Source organism: Xenia sp. Carnegie-2017, unplaced genomic scaffold (assembly GCF_021976095.1).
Source record: "Xenia sp. Carnegie-2017 unplaced genomic scaffold, XeniaSp_v1 HiC_scaffold_3, whole genome shotgun sequence".
In the NCBI taxonomy this organism is placed as follows: domain Eukaryota; kingdom Metazoa; phylum Cnidaria; class Anthozoa; order Malacalcyonacea; family Xeniidae; genus Xenia; species Xenia sp. Carnegie-2017.
Genome location: NW_025813493.1, coordinates 2,703,302 through 2,724,019, shown reverse-complemented (window position 1 = coordinate 2,724,019; position 20,718 = coordinate 2,703,302). Strand labels below are relative to the sequence as shown.

Sequence of the window (20,718 nt, the reverse complement as noted above, 5' to 3'; positions counted from 1 at the left end):
GCACGAACTTTGCAATGTTATTTGGCCCAAATATGATCTCGGCTTGAGTCAGTTAATTGAACCTTATATCAAAAGCAGTTCAGCACAACAATCACCATACGCAATCAAATTTCGTAAGTTCGACTTAAAGGCATTTCTTTCATGTTTTTCGTAATCCTCGATTCTAGCGATATGTAATGACATTTAGCAGCTGTCAACAATCAGTTATTACACACTTATCCATAAAAAAATGCAATATTATCTCAAAATACTGTATTACTAGCAGTAATTTACGGAGGCCTAGAGGTGCAATACACAAACGGAAATTCAAATACACAAACGCAAATTCAAATACACAAACGTAAATTCACACACACAAACACAAATTATAATATGCAAAATTCATATCCGGTTAGTTTGCTCGCCAAATGTGTTCTGAATTTACAAAGTTGCCGAAGTGCAGAATATTGTCATATTCTTATATTTTCGTTTTATTTCGAGAAAGTAAGATAAATACAGAACATTCGTGAAGTATTTATTACATTTAGCGTTCATGTATATGTTCGTATTATCTTTCCCGGCTGTTGGTAATGTGAACTTGAACACCATGTTTTGTACAGTATGCGGGAGTTCACTAAATACAAGGGGTAATTTTTGTGCTAACTGTGGGATGGATCTTCGAAAGTCTGACGAATCAAAGACCTTGCGGAACAGTGATCCATCAACATCAGCTGGGCCTTCTACTGATCCTCGTGCCACCAAACTTTGACTTTTAAAGAGTATTTGGCAGATATTTCATTTGCCACTGTTGAGACAAGGAAGCGTCAAGATCGTTTTGTCTCCACGAAAAAGGGGAAGAAGAATGAGACTGTCAAGGTTTGTGATTATTACTACCTCTGCAAATAGGTCATGTCAATAATTATTTGAAGGATGGGTTATGGTAGTGAATAATTATATTCAATGCTTGTTTTATGTAGATATTAGTTATGTAATTCCCACCTATTTAAGCTGAAATATAAAATGCTGCTATACGAAATTTGTTTTTGCAGTCATTCGAATCAACACAATAATACTTTTGTTGCATGCTTTAAAAATCAGGCTCAGATTTTCATGGAGAAAGATGGAATAGTATTTTCCATTAAAATGTCTAATTATTTTTTCATTCTTCATCAACCATTTTGTGATGCCAGGTCATGAACACCTAGTAACTGGATATTTTTTCCACCCCTATTAAACATTGTAATTATTGAGCTGGATGGGAATCATTTGAAAGTTAAGCGAGGCTCACTTTTTCCTATTGATGTAAAAAAATGTGATTCTCATGTTGTCATAAAAACTGCTAGGGTGGAGAAGCAACTGGCTCACAATAAGCAACTCCATGATGAAAGTTCCGAATGGGTTTTGTTGTACCCAGATATGAAGTTTTATATTTACCAGGCACAACAGAAACATTTTCTGTAGAAAAGTATAAGGAGTCCCTTGGCAGGCCATGCAAGTCGTGTGAATTTGTATGTTTGCAAGACTTTGGATTATGAAATTGAGGAGGTTTTCTATTAATTATTAAAATTACTTTGTTAATGTGTAGGCAATTTATTAATGTTGATTAATACCTAATTATGAGCCTTTAATAATCAAAGTAATTCTGTAAGGTCAAGTATATAATAATTTTTGCACCATTTGGTTAATTTTATGAAACTATCATGATACAAATAAAATTAAACACTTACTTTATAAGGAGCTAATATTAAATATTACACATTAATACTGTAAAAGGCAACATTCATTTAGATGTTATACTTGAGAATTCCAATATGAGTGCATAAGGAAATCAGCAAAAGTGTGTTATGCAACAATCTTTATTTATATAAATTACATATTTGATAAAAATACAAATATTTGTTTTGTAGTTGCTAATGAATTAGTTGATGATGTTGTGGAAGAACAATTAGATTTGAAAGAAATCAGACTAACAAAGACTCAAAATGAATCATTGTGCACAGAACCACAGCTTGGAGAAGAATCACATTCCACAACTTTGGTTGGACTGTCATCTATTGATGATGCAACTTTAACACCGCATGCACTAGAGAACCTCCAAAATTGTGATGCTTTTGAGATGATGAATCCAAGGTTTGTTGTAGTACTATATAGTCTACTTGTTCTGTCTTTTATGAAAAGATGTTCTAGTTACATATTATAGTTATATATCCACTAATTTGATGTTCAATTAATATTTCATGAAATGATGAGTGGGTATTGTGATGATGGTGCAAAATACCATTGGGAATTCATTCAAAGAAAGTGGATGAATGAATTTGAAAATAGAACAGTCAGAAATGCTTTTCACCCATTTTACTAAATTCTTTACTAATTTGAAAGTTTGAAGGGCAGTCAGGGCTGAGGTTTTTCCCAGATCGTTTAGTGTTGATTTTCATCAGGTGAAAGCTGATTGCTGCACTATGGGGTGAAAATTTGGCAAATTATGGCAATGGAGCGTTATGTTTTCAGAAGTTCTGACGATTGAATTTTTCAAAGCTGAAAACCAGTGCACAAGTTTGGAGATTTTAAATTTGTTGTTTTGTCAAGGATAGATTTCTCGTTGTTCAGAAAATATGTAAAGTTTTGTCAAAAGACCACTGAGTTATTTATGAATTTATTTCATGTGAGGATGAGGATGAAGTCTTTATTGAGATGAAGATTTCAGGATTGTAACAACTGTGAAATATTCTTTAAAGGTTTGCCGTCTCGTTTTGCCGTATATTTTCCCCTTTTTTCGTGTTCCCTCGGTTTTGCCGTATGCTTTTCCCTAGGTGTTCCCTGTTAGTTTTTGCCGTAAATTTTTCTCATTTTTCCTTGTGTTTTGTTTTGATAAGCTTTTTCAGTGTTTTTGATTATGTTTTTCCTTATATAGCGTTAGGTGCAAATATGCTTTATAGCTTTTACTAGCTTTTTCCGTATAGCTTTTCCTCGGTGTTTTGCCGTTTATTTTTCCCTGGTGTTTTGCCGTATAGGTTTTCCCTCGGTGTTTAGTGTAATTTTTTCCCTCCGGTCGTTTTGCAAATTAGCTTTTTGTGTGCCGTAGTATACTTTTCCTTGTTTTGCCCACCTGGTTTTTTGCTTTTCATTCGGTCTTTTTGAATCGGCTTTTCTTTTGTTTTATAATTAATCAGTAATAGTTAAATGTTTTCCTGGTGTTTGACGTTTTAGCTGTTCCTCGGTCGTGTCTGGTTTTTGCAAGATTTTTTTGGCTATTGTGTTGTGTTTATAGCAGTATTTAGGTTTCATTGACGGTGGTTTCTTTCAGTTTCAGTTTGTTTTAAAGAAAGTTATTAAATTGGTGTTTTGCGTATAATTTTGCAGTTCGATATTTGGTATAAACTTTAAATTACATACGCCGTGACTGTTTTAAGCTCTTATAACAATGTTCACATTTGTTTTTTTTATCTCTTGCGAAATTTGGAAATTCTTGTTATATCAAATCTCCACACCATTTCAGCATTTTCATCTTTTTATTTACAAGCTTCTAATGCAGGAATGTATTACGTTACTTTCCGAGTTGAAAATCACAGACAAGCTGACACTGTCTTTTATTCCAAAAGTTTCCTCTTATATTAATGTAAACAAAAACTTTTTCAAAGTTTTTTTAGTTTTCTACAGGTTTTGTATGTTTCTGATTCATTTATATTCCTTGATTTGGATTCAATAACCAAAATTCTTTTCTATATAATCTGCTATTTCAATATAAGAATCCACTAAAGATATAAAATTGTGCAAAACTGTATTAATTTGTTGTGAATTTTAACAATTCTCAATTATTAATAACTATAATGGTGTACTCTAGCCATGAACAACAAAATTACATATTTGTGTTTTTGTCTTGCTGTACAAAATTTGGGTTTAACGTATGTTTAAAAAAATTGAAATAACATCACAGTGATAAAAAATTTAGAACAAATCAAAAAGCTCATTTTTTTGCAATTTTTTCAATTCTTCAAAGTTATAAATCACTCGAACAATTTCAATCAAATCTGCCGTATTTGGAAAAATAATTAAATAGTGTTTTTAAATTTAGCGTGTGTTTACCGTTTGCTTTTCATTGTACTCGTACCGTGGTTTTGTAGACTAAACACAAGTTTATTTTAAAATACCATTTCTTATTGGAACATTTCTATTATTAACAATGTTAGAAATGTGCACCACCACTTTATCAAATATCAACAAGTGAAATGTACTTTCTCATAACCTAAATGTAAATGTTATTACCATTGCTAAGTCATTCCAGTTATTGCTGAGAACAAACTTGCAAGTATTACATAAATTGTCTTTTTAACGAGCTTCATTGGTAATAAATTACTATAAAAAATGGTACAAATTTGTCTTGAAGCAGTATAAACATTTGTAAAAATGAATTTATATGTTTATAGTAAACTATTTTAAAGTACAATGTTCTTCATTTGCATGAACAATCAAAGTAAATCCCATCCGGGTATAAGTATTTATTGTGTTTTATTAATCTTTCAAATAAAGTGCTACAAAAGCGTCAGACAAATATTTGGAAAATTATTCCTCCACCTATATAGGAAATGTTACGCAAAACATTTACTGCATGAAGACATTTTGTATTTTCATAAAACCAAATTGTTTATGACGATTTTAAAATTAGAAAATTACATCTAATATTTATATTTGATTGCGATTTTCCTTTGGCACTTCATTGGCAACAATACCTTTAAAAAATATATGTATGCTAATACTTCAAACTAGAAATAGGTTTTGGTCACAGATTTGGATACGACATTTTAGTGCGCACAATTCTGAGAGTACTGCAGTAGCCTGCCCTTCCAAGTAAAAAGTAGGTAGAAATACTCACTCACTTAACTTTTTCGAATGTAGTCCATGCCTCATCAGCTGTCTTTTGTATTGTTTCATGTTTCTCCTTTGCCTTTGTATTCATTCCCTGATCGTAATAAGACTTCAAGATAGCTTTTTGCAAGTCAATTAATACTTCATACTGTATTCCAGTTGCCTCCATGTTGATATGGTACAGTGTGTCGTGTGCATGTCGTGTGTTGATGATATATAAATTGGTGCATATATAAATTAAATATGGCGTCAATGAGAACGCTTAGAAGATCTCCTACAACACATACATGCGGCGTCCTCCATTTAAGAAGTCTTGCTTCAGACGATTAAGAACATGCTACACGGGTGATGATTTGAATTTTTTTCAAAATCGGCTTTTCATGACAAACTGTTATTTGTAAATAGACGTCTTACCTACTGATATGTATAATTATTTGCAGGTAGTTGACCAATCGAAAGTGACATTGTTTACATAGTGAATAATGATGTAAGATAATTGCATGAAATGCATGATACATCAAGATTGCGTGAAACGTGGCGAAAAGATAGAATTAGCTACTTCGTAACGATTGTTTTGCACCGGTTTCCATTAAAAAAATGCAAGCGCGTAAAATATGTTTCCGGTCGTTTCTGTCGCAAGGATAAAACTCTAGTCTATCTCAAACGATCGATACGCAAGGATCGTTTCTAACGTAAGGATCGCTTTTGTCGTTTGAGTTGAGCGTTTGCATAAGATCGTCTCTGTGGACCTACAAATTGCAAGCGACAAAGACGATCCTTACAACAGGAACGATCATATGGAAACCGGGCTTTACAGAGCAACATCCCATTAAAGAAATGAGTGAAAAGACGTAACATTAGAATCATATAATTACCTAAATCAGCTCTAATTTTTAGGGAAAATATTAGAAAAGTATTGTTTCACCAACGCATTTTTAACAATTTCATCAAGGTTGTTTTAAAAGATATAAAAGGTAAAATGTTTTAATTATATGTTGAAAGTTTCATTAGAAATAATGATCAAATTTATAACATCACAGTTTTTAGAAATTCTTTATGGTTTTATTTTCATCTCAGTGAACTTTAAGGATTCAAAGTTTTTTTTCCAATGATACCAACTCACAGCACTCCATCTGTGGAATGGTCCACTATAGTAGTGCCCATTCAAGTTAGAGAAATGACAATACCTATACCACCAAGCACCTTTGCTGACAGTGGCACAGTTTCCTGAATCTTTTGTTGCAAACACCATGCCTTTATGAATAGATAATGAATTTCCAGCATTTCCTAAGAAAAGTAATACCTTTCAAAAATCGCATTTAATGCAGTTATAGAAATCTTTTGAACTTCCATTAACACAAGTTTAATGTATATATCATTTAGGCATTGACACTTGCATTTACAATTGATTATTAGAGGCTTAGATATAAAAAGGACTTCAGTCAATCTTCATTTGACAATGGTTCTTTTGTCTTTAATGCTTTCGGTGCCAGAGCCCTCTATTTGTAAGAGCTAGGACAACGGGTCTGGGGCGAGCGCAGCCGCCATTTTCGTGACTACTTGCAAGTTAAACTTGTAATAAAACTGTGTGAAATTGGTAAATGAGCAAAGAATAATAAAATTCCGCCTTGTTTAATGGAAATTTTAAATATATCGGAAACCACAATCAAGCTTTTGGCGTTTTGTGAATAATTACTGCAAACCAAACTCAATTTCGCAGATTTTAGCTACATTCGATGTTGACTAGTTCGTGCTTTGAAACTAATCGTGACCCACTGCTAGACGTTTTTACGTATGTGAACGTATATTCTCGCAGTTTTCAACTACAGCACCAAGATATTTGTTTTCATTGCTTATAATTTACCAGCGATAAAGAAAATACTCGACATTTTGGCTGCATATTCCTGTTCGGGAAAACACGTTACTACACATATCTCCAGATTTGAATCAATGCTTTGACAGGTATAAGGTATGTAAAATAAATCACTGCAGCTCATTTTGGTTATATTTACATTTAGAAAACGTAGAGGCGACTCAACTGGTAAAATATATTCTTTAGAAATTCACCACTAATAATCTTATTCTAAAACTAAAAAGTATTTTGAATTTACAATTGAGCTGCTATAATTTATTTTGACTTAAACTGTGCCTACCATTGAATCAGTGTTATCCAAGTTTTGTTTTGAAGCACTGTGGTCGTGAAATTTTGCTTAGGTAGTACATATTTTGCAATGTAGTCCAGGCATAAAAATTTAATGCAGATAGATTACAAAAGTTTTGCTGGAAAATTATGAATTTAAAATATTTGTTAGATGCAGTAGCTCTTATATTCTATTAATCTAATGTGAAGTTGTTGATTTCTTATTGATGAAACTGAGATTATAGTTAAAGTTTAACTAATGCAAAACGGTATAAGCTTCAATTATGTTTGTGTATTATAAAACAATTCTGCTGTTGAAAAACAGTCTTGTTTGACAAATGTCACTGTTTGTACAGACTTTGACATTGTATATGAGTCTGATCCAAGTTTTAATCTATCTTATAATAAGTTGAGTAATGACAAAATGCATGTTTTCCAAATTATTCATTGATTATGTAAAGACCAGAACAAATCATTGATAACCAAATTGAACATGCTCTGAAGTACAGTCAGAAGTATTTCATTACCAGAACTGTTTCATTTATGATTACTGATACTATACTTTCAAAGGATTTCCAAAGATACAATATTCGAAAGTATGTTATTTTAGAATTTTGGATTAGCAATAATTATCTCTTGAAGTGGTTAAGAACTTGTAAATTAGAGTAATTTCCGAACATAATGATAAGTCATAATCTTTCTATAAAGAACAGGCTTTGTATGTAAGAAAACTATTGAATCGTTAGCATTAGGAGAAATATTTCCAATGATTTTTCACTCGAAAACAATCTTCGTAAATAAACCTTTAGATAAAGATCAGTAAGACACAATGGTCACTACGCACAATCCAATCTATCGTAAAGCCATTTCTTTCTTTTTTCTCGATCCATAATTATGGCGATATGCAGTTACATGTTTTAGCTATCAAATAATCAATTATCTTAACCATACCTCCAAAAAATCAAAATATTTTCTCAAAATACAAACAAACTTATAATAATCGCCATATAAACACTAATTGAAATTTTAAAATTAGGAACGAAAATGGCGGAAATTAATCATGTGATCGATATTGTCCAGTCAACGTTCGCAAACCAGAGAACAATACATGTCCCAACTCTTACAAATAGAGGACTCTGTTTGGTGTATGTAAAATTTGACGTATGAAACAGACCTTACTTAATGCGTACATGGGTATTTTCCGAGGCTCAATTCTTATATTTGTGTTTCATGCTTATAAATGTGAATTGTCCAGGTAAACTTAAATAAATTTCTGTTATGTTTTAGGTTGTTGTTAAGTTCATAAAAAACTTTTACATGTAAGAACAAGTTATAATGTATATAACATTTAGGCATTGAAACTTGCATTTGCAATTATTTACTAGGGCTTACTTCAATGCTTGCATTTTATAAAAAAGATTTCAGTCAATGATCATTAGACAATGGTATTCACAGTATAGATTTTTTCTTATGTACCAATCAATTTAGTCGTGTTTATTACCTACATATGGTTCAGGTGCTAGGTTATCGTTACGTAATTTACAAAGCTACAGTTGAATTTGCATTTAATGTTGATGATAAGTTAATCACAATTATTACATGTCACAATCAATCGTTGCAACAGAATCGTTCGAACTTGGAACGACTTTTTACTTTACGTTTGCTTGTTATTTTTTTTCGGTAAGTTTTTAAGTTCAAAATTAATTATATTTTTATTGACAAACAAGGCTTTAGTTCGAAACCAACCGTTACTATCCGTTTTTTTCAAAACTTGGAGAATCCCCATTTGCAAACTGTAATCACTCATATCATTCAAAAATATTGTATACATCAAAATGTTTTTTTTCTCAAACGTTTATATTAACGTATTAACTTACCAGAATATTTACCAAGACTTAGTTGATATTTTTTACTTTCATTCTTTACAGCAAAATAGTCATATTCAGCATATGCTTCGTTTCCTGACCAGTCTCTCAGGTCTACACGAAGTTTATTTCTTCTTGCAGATGTTAGTCGGTATATTTTATCCAATCCAAGCCAAAATTCGAACTAAGATCACCAAAACCTTCTTTATAGTCATTCCACCCACGATAGAAATCAACACTTCCATCCTGGCGTCTTTGAAATACAGTCCAGCCACCACCATATGAAGTCATGTCACAGTAGACATTAAAAGATCCTTGACCATCAGGATCAATTTGATAAACTCCACTTTCGTTCTTGCCATTATTTTGTACCTCAGTGCAATCTTTGGCTATTTAAATTGAAAATGTTAAAAATTCAGTTTCTCAAGGTTATGTTATGATAGGATAAACGACTGAATTTTGTGAAAAGTGTTTTAAGCGAATGAAATCATTACTAGGTATTATTATTATTTGTTAAAATTGCTTGTTTCATGTTTCACAGGCTGAAAACCTACAGAACACAAGCATTGCATGTAAGATATGGATATTATTGACTACTGTGAATTACATTTGAAGTGGGGATGCTGTTTTGCAATATACTCAATTTCAGAATATAAAGTCAATTTCATTGTAATGTGTGCTTACATGAAATTTTTTTATGTCTGAATAGAAAACTCTAGTCTAACTCTAATAGCGTTAAATTGAATAGTAAGAAAGTCATTTGAAATTTTATTAAACCCAGTAGAAATTTAATGCCATCTACTGAAAAACGTTATTACCCATTATTTACATACATTTTTTGACCTTATTTATTGTACCTCTTAAAAATATTGCTTATTTAGGTTTTTAAAGGAAGTGAATGCTTAATAGTAAAACCTAATTTTCTTACATCGAAAGTTAACAAGATATGTATGAATGAACATTATCAGTGCATACCACCCATACTAAGCGGCAGATGAATAATTTCGAGGCCTGTAAGCTTAGAAAAATTTGTGGGACTTTAAGTGATATAACTTTCTCCCAAAAATATCAGTCTTTTGACGACGTTTCCGTTTCTTATGCTCCATTGCCTTTGCTTCAGTTTTGTTACTCATAGTGTAAACATTATAGAATAAATTTAAATTTCGAACGAGATAAACTCACTACTTTATGAGTTCTATACATAGAGCATTATAATAGTATATCGTACAGTTTCCAACAGGATATATTATTGAAATTTTGATCATTTATCTCATCTAGAATGGCAAAGAGTAAAAACTATGTTTAAAGACAACAGGACTTTTGAAAACGCGGGAATGTAAGCTTCAGCCTACATAGCCTACTGAGTAATCGGACAACGGCCATATTTGTCTGTTCTTGGAATAAGTTCATAAAGCTACAATCCATTGGTTGAAGAGATTTGATGTAATATTATTGAGGTGCACTCATTCTAGGAGGTCTGGAAGCAGAGGCTGCGAACCGGGGCATTGGGGCAAGTGCCCCCACTTGCAACAGGGAAAAATGTGCCCTTTTCTGGAATGAAAGTGCCCTTTTCATGGTATAGAAATGCCCTTGTTTTAGGCAAAATTGGACAGAAGAAGTTTTTCTTAGATACAAGTAGCCCGAGAGTAGAACATAGTCTGTCGGCATCATGCGAAATCAGCTATAGCTTAGTTTTTGATCTTGATTACCCAGATAGATCAAAAATCGCGTTTGTCGATTGGGGTTGTCTTCGCAGACGTCCGCCCAGTAACTTAATTAACCAATGAGAAGTCGCAATTTATGATCCACATGAGACTATAAATTCTACGGCAACGCACTGCTCCCGTCGTATTGTCTTTCAGGCCATTGGTCCTACAAAACTGTTGACAATTCATAATCATAATAATTGGAAATTTTGCGGTTTAAATCACTTCTAATCAAAATCATCATGCCTAGAGCTGCTAGGCGAAAACGAGAAAAGGAAAAAGAGCTTGTAGAAACAGCTAAAAGGATGCGGAAACTGACGAGTTTTTTTAGTAGTGCTCCAGCAGAGAACGTTGTTGACCAAAACATCGACTCTAGGTCTAAATTGACACTGCCGTCAGCTACAGAAACTCCATCAACGTGTTTATCTCCTCATTCTCATTCCAAACCAAAATTCGGCGATTCTGACTCTACATCGTCTTCAGAGATACTAGTCGCGCCACCGACCGAACCAGTTCACACACCTTCTCAAAACCTAACGTATGCGTCTTGCCAAGTTCCACGACTACCGCCCTATTGGTATGACCTATGCAGATTGAGTCAACGGAATGTTTGCTAGGACTCGATTGTAAGCGTTTGTGATGTACAGGCCGACATCCTTACCATCCTACCCTAGAAGAAATAAAGCACACGTCTAGAAAGAACCAGTACAGGAGGATCGTCGAATGTACGAACTTGGCCGTCATCTATATTTTTGAAATATACATGGGTCACATACTGCATGACAAAAGGCACCATTGCCTGTTACTTCTGTAAAATAGCGATGCGTCAAGACCTTATTACTTTCAGTCATAATGGTGAAAATGCTTTTCTCCTAGGAGAATTCATTGACTGGAGGAAGTGCGGAGAAAAACTTAACAAACACTCTCAGTCTAAATTTCACGCAGAGGCGACTGAGAAAGTTTTATTATCTGATGATTCGAGAAGAGATGTTGGAGCGATATTGGTCAGGGAATTGAAGAAAACCCAGGAAACTTGAAGAAGAATGTTGCTAAAACAACTAAGTAATTGGTGCGTGCTTGGCTTCACTACAGGAGCGCTTCGATCAAAAAACATATTCTGTATTGATGAACATCGAAACCGTGCTCATTAATGCAGCAAACGGGCGTAAGTTTGAGTTGAATGATGAAGTTGAACACCTTTACAAAAATGACCTCGACTTTGACCAGCTGAAGGCGGAGTTAAAGCTTCTTGAAGAGTTATCTCGCAGCGACTCCAGAAGTAAAGAAGGTGACATCAATTGACACCATAACATCAATATTCTCAACCGAAGAAAATAACTCATCGCAGATTGTCATGGCAATGTCTAATGTTGTTCGACACTTGCAGATTTACCTTCTTGCTCCAATGAGTGCAGCCTCTTTAGAACGATCTTTTTCATGCCAGTGGCTTGTCAAGACACATCTCAGGAGCACAATGACGGCAGCAGGCTACAATAATCTTATTGTTATGCATGTAAACAAGGCCAGAACTGACGAGCTGGACTTACGTTTAATAGCTAAGAACTTTGTTCTGAAAAACGAACGTAGGGTTAGATTTTTGGGAAATTTTAATGAGATCGCATTACTTAATAAAATTGTTCGTGTAGTCATCTTAGTTCAATTTGTTAGCACGCACGCCGAACAGTAGAGAATACGCATAGCATTCTAAGAATGTCTACCAATATTTTGCAGACTTTGAAACTTAATCATGATTAATGAAGCAATGCATATCTGTAATATACTAAAACAGTAAGCTGCAAACTCACATGCCCTTTTCGGTCAGTGCCCCCCCACTTTTGAGATACTTCCGCAGCCCCTGTCTGGAAGCATGTCTGTCAAAACGCTTTTTAAAGTTTGTATTTACAGAATTCTTAGTTTAGGAAAGCCAACCAATAATAAACTCAAGACTGTCTAATATGGTGTATCTAGGTTAGCAGGCTAGACTACTAACTTCAGGACGAGTGTTAAACTTAATCTTAACCTTTAGCCTAACCCTAACCCTACCCCCTCCTTAATGTAGAGAAACTCAAAATGTGTTAATGTTTACATATGCTATTGTCATTTAGAGAACCATACACTTTCAAAGTTGTGTGCTGAGGAAGTTTTAAGTGTATTGAAGCTTTTCATAAATTTATTACTGATTTCCTGCTTGATTGTATTGGTAATAATGAACTTGCATGTGTGGCTGTGAGCCTTATTTTTGTGGTTACATGTAAAATGTAGATGCAGCAAATTCCTTGCACAGAAGCAACAGCGCAGAGAACAGCTCAGGATTCTCAACAAAGAACAAAGTTTTAAAACAGCACAGAGATGCTCTTTATTCATGATCGGTGATAAAAAATCTTGATAAAGACAGTAATAAATCCATACCTCTCCTGCACGAGTTACATTCTCCAAAGTATCCTTCCATACACGTGCAGTTCAATGTTCCATTAATTTTACGATAGTATGTGTTGGGTCCACACAAAGGAAAGTGAAAAGTGCTTGTCGCTATATCGATCAATAAAATTAAAAATAAAATTAACCAGGGATTTTAAACGAAACATATTCTTCCTCAAAGAACGTAATTTGTCACTCAGTATCCACGTTGACGTACCCAGCAAGCAAGTTTTTTATGCAATGTTGGTAATTTTGGTGTTCGCGCATTTCGTAAAAACAAAACAATTAAATAAATGTTAAAAATTTACAGAGTATGAAGAAATTTGCTGGCTGTTTGGGACACTATAAGGGATGTACTAAAGAAGTTAGATAATTGAAAAATGTTCAGAAAATTATCAATTTATCAGTAGTTCTCACAATATGTGTCAAAGCTCATGTATTTTGGCATGGCTTTGCCTTGTTTATTTCAAGTAAAATGAATAAACAATTAATCTCGAAAACCATGTGAGTACTTCGTAATCGCCTCAATTTGAACAGCATGCACAAAGAAAATGAAAAGTTTCAAATCTAGTTTAATCTTAAGATGTAAAACTTTAAACTCTGTTTTGCAATATACTGAAATTTTAAGAAATTTGATAAACATTATGCTCACTGCACAACATGCTCAATTTGGACTTTTTGTCTTACAATCTATTTTCATGATTTTTTTTATTTAAGACTGATTTCAAGCCCAAGTAATTGTTTAAATGATGTAAGAAACAATAAAAACTTAAATTTAACACCCAAGAAATTTGATAAGAATAGACAAACGGCAAAAATGTCCAAATTAGACACTTTGCACTTTGAACTTAATGTTCATCAAATTTTTTATAATTTTGGAAGGAAGAACAACCGTTTACTAAGGCAATGTAACTTTGAACTTTTTAACGTCTTTCTATTTTATGAACATTAGCGTGGGAGTTTTTGCAAGTCTTAGATTATTATGTCAAATAAGTAAATATTTAACTACCGTTTGAGTCAGGAGTGATACTGTGCATAGCTACAGCCAAATCAAGATAAGCGTTGTTTACAGGAAGAAAATATTTACGTCTCGTACGTTGATCTGTTGTGTTATGGACAATAACGACACTTCGTCCAACACTAGTCATGATATAAATGAAATCCCCAAATACTGCCATGGGACCTCGTGAAGTTCCAAAATCAGTTACATTTTGGGAGTAGTAAACATAGGAAAAAATATTTCCGTTTGAACTTCGCCAATAAATCTTCTCTTTAGCCATGTCAAGCGTTAGATCATGTGCTATTGACTGAAGTGAAACGGAAAGAATATGATGTTTATTTGCTCTCACGCTCCATAACCATAAGAAAAGTTCTGTACTTTCTGCCAAGAATAGATACCTTAATAAAAATATTTGTTTTGTACATTAGTTTTCTCTATACGTGCTGAAATACATAAACAATTGGCAGGCTAATATATGCAAGAAAGGAAAGATAGAATACTTTTTTAGTTTAGACAAAGATGTTGTCAAAGTATTCGGAACCACCTTCATATACAGACGGTTTAATGGAACATATTCATAAAATTTGATGATATAGCAACATAAAGCTATTGTAACTAACAGGAAAAGATCACCTTTATCATTTGAAATCTTTCTTTTAAAAACCGAACTAAAATATATGAAGTAATTAAACATTGCATGAGGTTCAGAACATAATATTAAATGTAATATGTTATTTTTATTCACATAACTTCTATAATGATTGGTATTGTTTGCGATTATTGTCGGAATGAGTAATGTTGTAGTTTGGAGTGGCTGCTGAATGAATTGTGTTGGTAATTGATAATGCTGAAAATTAGCTGATGCGTGGAATTTTTGTTCGAATTGAAAATTTGGTGTTGGTAAATGTTATGCACCATTTCATGTAGATATAAAATTAAGAAAGCTTTGTAATTTCAATTTTAAGCTTTCTTAATTTTTCAGTTTCATCTTGCAGGAAAATTAGCAGCTCCTTGGATGGATCATCATCCACAAATGTTTTTAAAAGAGCTATAGCTTCAAAAACATTGTCTTTTGTTGATACTTTTTTCTGTTTGTTCGGACAAACGATTTTTTATAACTATCTTAACCTTCTCTTTTTAATTGTCAAATTTTTTCATTGTTTTTCTGAAAAATCAGAAAAAATTGACACTGGAGCTAACGCTATTGGTATCATTTGAAAATGATGACTCCATCGCCATGTCATGTTCGTGTTTTTTAGAATCTTTGGATTAGACAAGCTGCAAAAACTGCTTGAACACTATGGCCTTTACTTTATTGGAAATGTTCGATGCAACTGGCAGTTTTGATTATCATCGCAGCATATTTGCATTCTCATATACATTTCTTAAATGTATTACGCATTTGAGTAACAGTAAAGTCCATATGTTCTTGTCGCTCATTGCTACTTGCCCCGAACTCTTTAAAAACTTTCTCGTATATATTACCGTTCTTTTGGCTTTTTGTGTTCGTGAAACTTAATTTTTTCTTGTAATATGATAACAATTAATGCCTAACATAAAGTTTTAATTAGAGCTATAGAAATAGACCAAAAGCTGTAAAATTGAATTTATACTGACATTTCGTCCTTACTCAAGACATATTCAGGCAAGTAATAATTTATAATGAGATTTTAAGACAAGATATTGTATTTACAAAAGGTGTTGAGTTACGACTAAAGGAGGCCTTGTCAAATGGATTACATGATAAAGAAGTTTGAAAGTAAAATTTAGTGAAGTTAAGAGAGGTTAAGTGGAATGGAACCTCCTTGCACGAAGAGTGAAGGCTTGTATTTATTGATTAGAAGGCTCTCATGAATGCAGAGTTCATAGGAATCGTTAGAAGAGGAAATCATTTTAAAGTCGTGAATTATTTATAACATATTCAGAAAGTTCTCGCTCCACAAGGCTTTAAAGCCAATTTCTTTTTAATCACATGATTATTATCTTCAGATTCATCATCAGTGGAGCAGCTACAGACCTAACGTTTGCCTAAACTACACTAAGAAACACTGCATGAACTAAAGGTCGTGGAATGATTTTCCATTCAGGTGATTTGATTGGATGTGTGATTTGATTTATTAAAGGGAAGTGTGCAGCCACTTAATTTGTAGCTTTCGACTTTTCAATATACTCTGCCATTCAATGCAAGGTAAAAGAAGGCTTGAAAAACTATAAACTTGATATATTGATTATGTTTTTTTTAAATTGCCACATTTTTGAAAACTAAAATCCATTTTTACATTTTTCATGCGGCTACGTTGGAATGTGTGTAGCTCTTTTTATCTTCATTACAAAACGAAAAGTTGAGGTTTTTTACGTTCACCACATTCGTGAATATTTTAAAACTTTATTGCCATTCCGTATTGAGATTGTTGCACATTTCTTACACTGCCTCAAAAACGTATACAAAAGAGCACAGTATAGCAACAAACAATGCTCCCAATTTGTTGAAATCTTTTGTGTAGGGCATATCTTATAAAGCATATGATTACCATGGAGGCGTCAAGCAAATTGCTTTTTCTGACAAAGAAAAGCCCTCTTAGGTGGCTAGCCGAGGCCAGTAATGGAATTAAATGTACAACACTAAGTTGCACAGTGAATTTGTACTACTTTTTTGTCGGTTGTGAAAAGCCAAGGTTCTGTGAGTATTTGACTAAAGTTTTATGTGCAAAGTAATTAATTAATATTATATTTCAGTTTCTACCGGTCTGTTTTATTTCATTTAATGACTTCATCATATATAAACATTGATCCCTCCGTTGTTACCTTTTTTTTCAAAGCTCTTTGGTTGCTCAACCTAAATATCGCTGTCGACTTTTGAAATTTCAGGATCTGCATGTTATTTTCTACTGCATGTGTGCTGAATAATCACACGAAACGTGTTCATTATTGCAGTTGGTTTGAAATGCCTTATAGTCACGCAATAAAATTTTGCTGGCCAAATCTCTCCGAAAGACGTTGATTTTAATAAAAATCTGTAGAACTAGATGACGTTTGTTTCTTTATAGCCAACAAAATACTTAATATTCGCTCCCTCGGGAAAAAGCGAGTTTTGATTTCCCTGGAAAATCGATATTTTTTTCTATTATTAAACCTTTAAATAACAAACCATAATACGGACTTATAAAATTCAACTTTTCTATTAAATTAAAACACCGTCTCTAAAACAAAACTCTTACCTTACTTAAGAAAACCCTCCAATAGATTGACATAGTTTATTAATTTTACGCTTACAAGTAAATAAAAGAATTTCAATATCGCCTTACCCATGTTTTGAGTCAAATGCAATGCTGGAAAATTGTAAGCCTGGTTGAAGCCTCATAACACTTGTAATGTTCTTTTCAAATAAATTTGGTAGATAATGTTCGTGGAGTCAATGTAAAAGATACGACGACCAATCCAGTCAACTGTAATATCATGAACACAAACATTTTCGCAAAAATTTCGTTTCTAGTCAAGTCAAGATTTCCCCGTTTGATGTCTTTGTCATCAATGTAGTAAAGCACATTCTCAAGTACATCAATTTCTATGTCATTATATCTTGATGCATGGTCAGATTTATTCTTACTGGAGCCATTAATAGTGCTGACATAAATATCTCCAGTAATAGAATCAACAGAGTATATTTTATCAAAGCTCATAATAATCAAATATGGCTTTGGATAAATACCTAAATAGATAATAAAAAAACTATAAATAACAACGATGAGAGTGGATTAAAAAAATGCAAATTTTTATAGACTTTATGATCATAATATTTTGTGAAAGACCAGAATAAGTATTTTTTGAAAGAATTTTTCACTCTAGAAATATTACTAATAACTGAAATTAGATTGGCTGCACAAATTCTACCTATTTTTGTTGAATATTGTTTTTGGTGCTATGAACAAGAAACTATGAAAATTTATCAAATCTAAAGATTATACCTTTGTAAAAACACATTTCTGTTTGCATTTGCATCATTTCTTTGTTGTATTGTTTTACTTCCTTGCATGCAGTTGTGTTATCGTCATTGACATTTTTATCAACGCAAGTTTCCATCCATTCTTTAACGTTCTCTTTTAATGTCTCTAAGCTTTCCTTGCAGATTGATATGTCGTCATTACCATTTACTATTTGGCCACTAATAGACAGGATTATGAGAGCCCCAAGAAACGCTTTTATTGAGCTTGATATCATCTTTATTTTCTATTTATTAGAAGATGGACGATTACTAATTTTTTAAAGCTTTTGTAGTAAAACATTTACTTTATTTATGAAAGGCTTATCATCAATATAATCATATAATTATTTGTTCTTAAACATTTTTTGCTATCTAAATCAAGTATGGATTTCTATAATTATGTAACATTTTAACTTCCTTCTCCAAAAGGTATTTTAACGTTTGCTTTCAGATAATTTATGATGATTGGATATTATTGCAATAGATTAGACAAATTGTTCATTATAAAGACTCATGTTTACAACAATTCATATAAGTAGAGTTCACCCGCCTAGAACGTGTTTTTAATAAATAGATGTAAGGTTTCAAGGAAACGAAAGCATAGAAAGAAATAAAACATTTCAATGTCCACTATAAGGAAATGACGCAATATATGAAATTCACCAAGAGCGGTTTAGAAAAAATTTAAAATGGGTTGATTTCAAATTTGCTCATGTTAACTCAGTTTACCAGATGAATGGGAAAGACGTATTGCTTAACTAAGCCAGCAAAATTAAATGCCAAATAATCTGTTGCGCAGTGTTTAACAGACTCGCTGGAAATTCTGTAACTATATGTCGTTTAGTTACAGAAATGGAGGCCGTTAAACAATACATGATATTCTGCTTTACAGCATCTGTTAGTCGTATAGAGAAGTTCGACTCTCATAATTATATAAATTCTGAATTGAATGAAATTTATGAGTATTTTGACAGAACTGCTAAAGTAAAGAAAATTTAAAAAGCTAAATAGAGGAATGCAACTTTGCAGTATTAAAAAAATTCTTACTTCTTCAAATATTTTGTTTTAGACAATTAAAAGGCATTTGCCATTTGTCAAAAATATTCTTGCAATATTGAATAATTGTAGCAAATGAAACAAGAGACGAAAAATGTATCATTTGTTTTACATGCATTCCTTGCTTTTTGAAATGACTTCTGTATTGATGTTTGATGATGATTTGCCCCATTTCAATTTGTTGAATGATGTACCTCTCTTTCTTTATTATTCCCCTCAATCCTAAAGCTTAGTTTTAATGTCCAATCAAATATTCTTTATCACACATGCATTCAAGTTTTTTTTACTATCATTCTCATGTAAAAACGTAAAACAGTTTGCAAATATTTTATCATTTTTAAATGTCTATGATAGTTAACAAACAATTTTTTTGTTATCTCGATTTAGATAAAAATCCTTAATGATGGTTGCTTCATATATTTTGATGTAGCTACTATTTTCTCTGGCGTATCATTGGAAATATGATATAATATATTTCCAGACATTCATAAATATAAATAAGTAGAACTTTATCTTTAGTTGTGATCAATCAATTCGTTTTTGTTTTCATCATAAGGATCAACATAAAATGATAAAAAGATTTGAGAAACGGTAAAAGATTTTTAAAAAATTTTAGACTAGTCAAATTACCAAATAGGAGCTAAGTATATATGATGATTAGCTGCGCTACTCTAAACTACAGAAAATGTTTAAAAAAACATACAAAAATGTTTCATAATGCTTTAAGTATTTTATAAGATAAAGATTGTGTTAGATTATCTGTTGGATTACGTATAAGCATGACTATGATAAATGAAATATATGGTCTTGATGAAGAAGTTAAATCCATTAGAGCCATTATTTTTGCATTATGTGATAGGCTCTGAATTTTAGGTTTTCTTTATGTTTTCTTTGCTTACCATTGAAGAGGCAATTTGGCTATCAATAAAATTTCTCTTTTGAATTCTGACGAGTTGTTTTCTATTCTTCTCAAACAGCAGCTTAGAAAAAATACAACTGAAGCAGAAATTGTCTTGTCCTAAAGTGCTAGTAATATTGGCATTTTGAATTTTGACATTAACACAAGACAAGTACTTTTCTGTGGACGGAGACACAAATTTTGATGATTTTTCATCATTTTTGGGATAAAGAGCCATAATTGCGGAAATTTAGTGTAAGAAAAAATATGCAACAAAAATGTTGTTTCAACAATTCCAAGAAATATCATTTACATTGAAAATAACAAACCAAATTATTTTAATTTCTTATAAAAACACTCGGGGAAAAAATATGTTTACGATGACGTTATTCAAATTGGTCAAATATTTCAAGTGTCTCTATAAACTAAAAGAAAAATGTGCACTGCAGATGTTAGTTTTCGCTCATAGATAAGATACTATAAAGCTAAAAAAGGAGTATTGTCTATAAGCAACTTTTGTTAAATTTTGATAGCTCATTATAACATGGTTTACCTACTTTTTACTTAACCTAACATGAAACTTTCTAAAGTATATCAAATTCAAACAAGGCTAGTTTCTTAGGTGATTATCTTTATACATCCCATTTCACATGATTTTAATTTCTCATGTTTTTAATAAATTTAGTTTATTTCAATGTATTCATTCTCTTTCCTCTCTCAAAAATGCAGAAAATAAGGACAAAACAGACACATTAGTGGTTGCAGACCCCCTCTCATTTATATTTTCAGAGCACAATTTTCGACTTACATT

At 32.4% G+C, this 20,718-nt stretch overlaps 1 protein-coding gene across 1 annotated transcript in view; it reads right to left on the bottom strand.

Annotated features, from left to right (window-relative positions):
- Window positions 1-5,694: 5,694 nt before the first annotated feature.
- Window positions 5,695-20,718, bottom strand: part of LOC124454894 (fibrinogen beta chain-like) — a 104,377-nt gene continuing 89,353 nt past the window's right edge. Inside the window, 5 exon segments of the mRNA XM_047005646.1 lie at window positions 5,695-6,145; window positions 7,510-7,514; window positions 8,872-9,030; window positions 9,033-9,236; window positions 12,963-13,082. Of these exon segments, the coding sequence (XP_046861602.1) occupies window positions 5,897-6,145; window positions 7,510-7,514; window positions 8,872-9,030; window positions 9,033-9,236; window positions 12,963-13,082 (737 nt within the window). The 3' untranslated portion in view covers window positions 5,695-5,896.